The 8,421-nt window shown below is 22.0% G+C and overlaps 1 protein-coding gene across 1 annotated transcript; it reads left to right on the top strand.

Moving 5' to 3' along the window:
• Positions 1 to 7: 7 nt before the first annotated feature.
• Positions 8 to 130, top strand: EIN_358210 (Hypothetical protein; the record flags this gene model as incomplete). Its single annotated transcript, XM_004184229.1, has 1 exon — positions 8 to 130. A coding segment is annotated over one exon (123 nt), but the record flags the coding sequence as incomplete, so codon positions are not given.
• Between the last annotated feature and the right edge of the window lie 8,291 nt (positions 131 to 8,421).

Here is an 8,421-nt window from a genome sequence, read left to right as displayed (position 1 = left end):
TTTAGTTGAGTTGATTAAATTGATTTCTTTTGTAGTTGTAGTAGATGCGCGCGAGGGGGGTCCTAAAATGGTAAAAAGACATTTGTCAAATTTGACAATTATCAACCAAGACATTTGTCGAAACCCTTAAAATATTTTGTATTTATAACAATAAAATATATATTTTCTATAAATATTATTCTTATTTTATAATTAAAAAATGTTATTAATATTATACATTTGTAAAATAGAAAACAACATAAGTTTGAATAAATATATAAATTATTAAAAATATTATTAATCGGTGTTATTATATACAAATTGTATACTTAATAATATTGTTTTAAACAATTTCAATTTTATTTTAATGTTAATCTTATCAAATGAATATGAATAACATATTATTGTATTTAAATTATTATTTTTTCTGATTAAATATTTATAATATCTTTATATATATAATATATATATTAAATATATATAATGTATATATTCATAACAAATTTTAAACATAATAAAAAGGTATTAAATAAAACATAATTATTATATTATGTAAATTAAATAATTATTTTTAAATTGTTTTTTATTTTAATAGAAAACTAAATTAATCAATATTTTTTTTGTGATTTCGAGGTTTTTTTCTTTGTTCAATTTCTAACATATAGTCAATTTTTTCTTGTTTTTTTAGTGTTTTCTTTGATTTTATCTTTGAAATATTAATGCCACTTATGGCGCAATTTGGGTCATTTTCCATCTTTCCTTCTGTTTTTTTTTACAATATGATAACACTGTTTTATTCAAAAATTGGTTGTACTGTTGAATTGTATTCGTATATTGATTTTATTGTTGACTCAAAATCAATTTCACTATGATAAATTGGTTCGATAATAGTTGATATATTTAAATTTGTCCCATTTTCATCAAAAGTTTTATTTTGTTGTTTTTGCATTATAATATCCATTTCATTTATTAATTTTTGAGATGCATTTATTGCACGAATGGACATATTTTTTCTTGATGCCTTTGTTGTAAAATAGTAGTCAATATACAACTTGCCAATTGCATTTAGATATTGCAGTTGATTTTCAAACTTTCCATTTTGTTATTCAATTTACATCTATGTAATTTGGCATTTTGTTTACAAAGTGTTGGTGTATTTTTTTAACTTGATGACAAAAATAAACAGATAGTTTTAAATAATTATAACTCACTATTATAAATTAAATTGTACCTAAGTTATTTTAATTTTTTATTATAAAAAAAACAACTTAAACTGGTTTCAAAAGAAGTAAATATAATTGTTTTTTTTTTCAAATTGATTTTAATCAATTTTAAAACTTTAACCATTGATAATAGATTAAAATAATCGAATAATAAATTCATTTTATTTTTGGATTAATAATACGAATTAAATTGGAAAATTTAAATTTTAACACTGCTGGAAAAATAATTAAAACATTTGAATTATTTGTGTTTAAAAACGGTAAAATAATTGTTTTTTGAAATACAAATACGTTTCAACAATCTTAAGAAACGAATAATTTGTTTCTTTTGTTTTTCATACTGAAAATATTGAAACTCAAAAGTAGGCCTTTAATAATCAAATAAAAATGAATTGTTTATTGATATTCTTTGTTGTTGCTTCAACTTTGGCTGATGATGGGCGGAAAGAAAAATAAACAAAGGCAAATTACACATTAGCAACAATTCTTATTTGGGGAATGATTTATGCAGTTTTAGTTATATTATCTGTTTTGATTGTATCTGTTATTATAATCAGAAATTGGTTGAATAATTGAAAAGAAAAAGTGGAAGTCAAATTCGATGTGAAAGAATTTTTTTTGTAAAAATTCTAAAAAAAATTCTTTAAAAATTAAATAATAATTCATCTATTTAAAACATGGTTAAGCTTTCCATAATAGCAAAGTTTATAATAAAATCTATAAATTTAGAATAATCATTGTTTAAATAAATTATAAAATATAAATATTTAAAAAAAGAATAAATCCAATTTTTAATAAATAAAAAACAAAAAATATTATTGAAATATTTTATATGATAATTTAAGATAAAATACACCAAATTGTTGTTATATTTAAAATTATGATAGATAATAAGTCGTTGCCTAAATATTACAAACCTGAAAATTTGCCAAATAATTACATACCTCAATATCATTTATTTTTTCTTTTAATTATTTTTAATTATTTGAAAACTATTTCAAGATTAGAAAAGTAACCATACATTATAATAATTATAATTATCATTAATTTTATAACAACTTAACTAAAAAAACTTAATAACATGGTAAAAAACGAAGAAATATTAGTCATCACATCAATTATTATCAATATAAAAAGTTTCATTCAACCATTTTTTGTTGATAATTACATATATACAAACATTAAATATACAACTTATTTTCTTAAAATATCGTTTTATCTTTTTTATATTACAACACACTATCATTCACAATTATATTTCAATAACGCCATATCATAAACTTAAAAATTTAAGTAGTCACTTATTGATTAGCAATTAACAACGATTTTATAAAAATAGTTAGTATAAAAGATATCACTGTTGATCACAACAACTTCAATTGAGAAAAAAAATACAAAAATAAAACATGGCATTTATTTAATGTGTAAAATTGTAACATCAAACTGAAACTTAAAATGATAACATTAAGATTCAGACACTATAACAATATACAACATTTTTAAATACCGAATTTTGGCTCAAAAACATATGTACATGAGATATATAAACATTTTCATTCATCTAAAAGTTTAACATCATTTTTCGTTTGAAACCTTTCATTAAATACTCTAATAAAACATTTTTAATAGTTTTTAAAAACAAGAGTTGAATTGTACTTTGTTAACTTTATAAAAAAATAATGTTATCAATTATTCACATAACAAAATTATCAACACAGTTAAACATTCAAATAAATCATTAACAAATTCATAATATTGTTGATATAAATGCAATTGTAAAATATAATTTCCCTTTGAATAATGACTGTTAATTACATTATTATTCTCAAATTTTAATTATTATTTGGTGTAATTTGTTCGACATTTTGTTGAAACAAAGAAAAAATAAATATAAACAATTGTTTAATAATGTAACGAAGTTGATGTTCAAAATTATCATTAAACGCCTATTTGTTGATAATTACATATAAGCTAGATATTATATGCAATTGATTTTTATTAAACATGGTTTTAATGTTTTTCAAATTACAACACATAACAGTAAACACACTTTTTTATGACTCCACAACTATTATGATTAATTAAAAAAGAAACATTTATTAAATATTAATTCTCAATAATTAAATAACAACAGTTAGTGTTTAATGATTTATAGTTAATCACAATCTTTTTATTTAAAACAGCCTAAAAATTAAACGTAATATCTTTTAAGTATGTAAACATGCACAACCAGACGTATTAATATTTTGCATTGTTTTTGTTTTAAAAACAGGGAACTGGTGTTAACTTTTTCCCATAAAAACGTATTTTTTTATAAAAAACTTAAAACGGGAAAACCTTCGATAAAATAACACTGAAACATTTTTGGGCTTTGGCATTGACTCTGTAAATTTTGGTAAACACCTGGTTGTGTAAACATGTAAAATCAAATTAAACTTTAAATGATGATACTAAGACTAAGACAACATAACATTTTAGAAAATATTATGTTATGATTTAAGGCTCATATGTACGTGCACATAAGATATTAAAATTGATTATTTTAAAAAATTTTAAGGTTTAAATACAACATTTGTTGTAAATTCAAAGATGTTAACAATAAAAATAAAATAATGAAATGTTGTTTATAGTCAGCGAAAAAAACCACTTGGATAAATAATATGGTTCTTTTTTAACAAATTTATAGTTTTATGTATAATTTATTTATAAAAAAATACTATTTTAAGTGTCAATTTAACATAAAAATAGAAAGACCACTCTCTTATAACATTTTCAAATTGCCTTTTGACTTTTTTTGTTTTTAAATTATTTTTTTTGGTAATATGAAATGGTTATTTGCCGTGATTATTAAAAGACTTATTCAAAAAAAATTAAAAAAATTGTTTTTTTATCTGAGAAATTAACATTAAAACTATTTTAACGAATACCATTTTAGCTTCAAAAATTAATCAAATTTTGTTATTATAAAATGTTATTCAATCAAAAAACAAAACGTTAAGACTCAAACCTTTGGCTGAACCTTTGTTCAACACCCCCTTTTGTAATTTTTGCCTTTTTTAGTCATGTTTATTGGGTTCATAACTTGAATACACCTTGTTGGAAACACAATAAATCTGAACAAATTCAACTTGAATTTGTTTTTTAAACGGTTCTATAACGCTCAATAATTTATATTTCACCATTATAATCACTGCACCTTTATTACATCCCCCCTCTTAACCAATACCTCAATTTTTCAAAAGTGCATTTGTCGGCCAAAAACCAAATCTGATATTTCCAAATATATTTCCACAATGTTTTGATATGGGTCACAAATTATCATTTTATTATTCCACTGTCAAGCATCAGCGCAATGAATGTGTGCTGTTCGTTGTGTTGGAAAAAACTCAAATGGAGGGGCATTTTGAAATTAATGTAAAAGTATAACGACTTTAATCGGAATATTAAGAATTAATTATCACTAGTGGTTTTGTGAATTTAGATTTGTCCCTATTGTTTTTTACATTTTTTTCTAAAATTTGCTAATTTTTTCGGCAATCATTGTAATAGTGTCAAGTTTTCATGTTTTGTCTAAAGTAAAATGTTCACAAGTGGTTTTAGTTGTCTCTATTCTTTTTACAAAAATGTTGTTTGTTTGACTCCTTACAAAACTTTTTGGTAAAAAATCAAAACAAAATATTAAATAAATGGTAGCAATCATACATGTATGCCGTAAAAAGGGACACTACTACAAAGTTATAAAACTCGGCATATTGAATATTAGTGGAAAGAAACATCAAATAAACAATATGGAAGATGTTTCCTAGTGGTTTTATTTGCCGAGTGGGTGGATAAATTAAATAATAAATGCAAACATAAAAAACTGGTAAAGATTTATCATTAGAATACCAATTAAATTGTTCACAAGTGGTTTTTATTGCTGGGTTGATAGTTCTGCCAAAAATGCATTCTAAAAATGATATACTTTTATACTCTAATTGGTTAAAATAATTAATAATATTATAATGTAAATTGTAGCAATAGTTTTAATTTGCCTCGAATTAATGATTTGATAAAACAAAAAATGTAAATAATTATATTGATATAAACAGATAAATAAATAGTTAAATATCGGGGAATTAGGATAAAAAAGTAGCAAAAACTTGTAAAAATTGATGATAAAACACAACCAATAAACAAAAACAAAAGATCCAATTTTATAATTATATTTTTACTATAAATTACTATAATAAAATGTTATTATAGTTAATAGTTAAAAAATAGTAATAAATAGCATTTTTTCATGTGAAAAAAGTTAGGGTTAATAGACAAACGACAACAATAATTATATAGTTTTTATTAATTATTACATATAAAACCAATAATACATAGTAAATTAATCATTACAGAACTATTAATCTATAAATCGTTGTGGGACAATTAGTGTTCTTGTTAAGTATTTGTTGATTGATCGATGATCGTATCATAGTTTGTTCTTACATGTAAGCTTGGTTTCATTTGTTTATAATTCAGTTTTAAATAACCAACAGAACAACAAGTTAGACAACAATAAAATTGTATGAACAATTAGAATTCTGTTTAATTATATCAAGTATTTGTGAGGTGTCTCCGCAGCCGTCGGTGAATATTTTTTATTACAATCCACAACACTTTTGTGTAAACCGTGGTAATTATTATAATTGTTAATATTCTTTTTATCATTGTTTTATAATTGAATTATTAAAACACTTTAATTACTTTTCAGTATTTTTATTTAGAAAATATTTTTCGTTTTATTGGCTTTTTCAGTTTGAAAGAGCAATGGCAACTTTGAATTTTGGTGTGCTTTTTCTTTTTAATTGTTTCTGAAAAACAAAAAAAATGTAAAAGAATAACATTTTACCATCGAAAACACTAAAGAAATACAAGTGGTTTTATTCCACAAGTGGTTTTTTCGCTGACTATAGATTGAAAACAATCAATTATAAAATGATTTATCAAATAATTCAGAAACAATACGACTTACTGTGTAAATCATTTAATACTCAAACAATTAACAAACAAAGTCATAAAAATGGTTTAATAAAAAATAATATATTTTAATAATAATAATTCAAAATAAGTGTTTTTATGTTTTTTATTCATTATAAATTGTTTATTTTTTGTTTCGGCATTTTACAAATATAGTTAAGATAATTTAATTTTTTAGTTGTTCATCTTTCAGTTGTCACAATTTAAATAATTATTATATAATATATTATTTTATTATGTTTAAATTAAAAAAATATTTTTCTTTACAGATAAGAGAATTTATATATATAAAATATTTTAATCAAAAAATGTAAATTTTACTACAATTATAATTTGGTAAATTTTAACCTTTCTCAAACTTTGCCGAACATTAAAGTTTGTGAAATTATGGTAAAAACTTTAAGAATTGTATTTGATTAAAATCAAAATTAATATTTATTAATATGATAATTTTAATAAAATTATAAGTTAAATTAAATATCCACATTTTTTATACCACCATATTTACCAAATAGAGAATTCGTTGTTGTTGTATTTTAAAAGAAGTTAACTATTAGTAGGTGTTTATGCGTTTTTTTTCTTTGTCTGTACTAAATATAAACGTGCGCATTACTATTGTAGTGCTGTTGATCCTGATTAATACCATCTTTTTGATTTTTTTGTTTCATTCTATGCCTGTTTTACAATTATAAAGACTTTTTGTCATTGGAAAACTTTAAAACCCCCCTAAAATAATCAATTTCATGTTTTTTATAAACTGTAGTTCAAAAGTCGGTATCGCAGTATTTTTAAATTTCTTAAAGTCCCGTTTTTTATTTTTTATTTTTCCTAAAAAACAAAAAAACAAAAAATCGAAAGTACTGACTTAATTATGAAAAAATACCAATCCGTTCAATTATTTTTGTACAAATTCGGGAATTTATCGGAATATTAGCCAGCCTTTTCCAAAAAACCCGATCCCGTTATTTGATTTGACCACAACTCGATACTTCACAACACAAACTCAACGTTGTTGGTCAAATCATACAACGATAAACACGTTAATAAATTTGGATGTTGTTGTTTGTGTCAATTTGTAACTAAATATCAGTTTCGTTATTTTTTCATTTTAATTAAAAACAAACATGTGGTTTTGTTCTTTAAACAAAAGAAAATCAAATAACTAGTTTTAAAGAAAAAATAAGAGCAAACAATTAATAATTTTGTGTTTTGATATTTCAGTCATTGTTGTGACAACACCATTAGTATATCGATATAACGCGATACGTTGGCGCTTGTTATTTATTTTATTATTATAAATGAAGACTCGACTTTGAAAATATTTGGCATTAAATTTATCAGCTTTTTATAATAAAATGCACTTTGGGGATCAATCACGTGTATTTCAAAAACAAAAATCCCGTTATTTCAAATTTTATATGGAATTTTTTAATGCTTAAAAATTCTTCGAGTAAAAAAATATTTTTTGAAGACTGTTTTTCTCTTTTTTCCTTGGAAAAAATAAGCGAATTTATTACAAAAAACGATTCCCAAAAATAATAAACAAAATAAATGCAAAAAATCGGGACACCCCAGTACAGACTTTTGAAAACCAGTTTATTATATTTTGAGTATAAGGTTAAAAATATTTTGAAATTATTATTTTAAGTAAAAAATTATTGTCAATAATTAATAAAAAGGTTTATTTCCGCTTAAAACAACACTAAACAAAATCAAAGTAGTCAAAAAAATCGGGAAATATCAAGTTTATTAAATAAATTTACGTTTTTAGAGTTTATATTATGTGCAAAACAATACACAAGCCAAAAAAGGAAAATCATCAAAATTTAGATTAATATCACTGTAATTACAGGTCAAAACAAAAATAAGGGCGTCATTTTAAGTGTTAATTAATAAACTTTTTTATTTAAACAAGTCAGTACAAAAAACAAAAAACTTAAATGTTTTGTTTAACCAATTTTTAAGAATGCATTTTAAATTTTATTGCTTTTTGTTTTTTATTTTTTGTTTACGGTTAGACATAAGTACAATTTGATTTAAATTTAATGATAGTTTTTACTAAATATAATAGTTTTTATTCAACTCAAGTTTAAACATGTTATTTCCCTATACATTTTAAAAACTAATAATCAAAAGTTGCAATTAATAAACACGAAACACAACTTGTTATATTAATTTTTAATTGTAATAATAAACCAACAAGTAAAAG

This window comes from Entamoeba invadens (genome assembly GCF_000330505.1).
Source record: "Entamoeba invadens IP1 unplaced genomic scaffold scaff_1105074725391, whole genome shotgun sequence".
NCBI lineage: Eukaryota > Evosea > Mastigamoebida > Endamoebidae > Entamoeba > Entamoeba invadens.
Note: the sequence above shows the minus strand (reverse complement) of the source record. Positions and strands in the feature narration are given on the sequence as shown.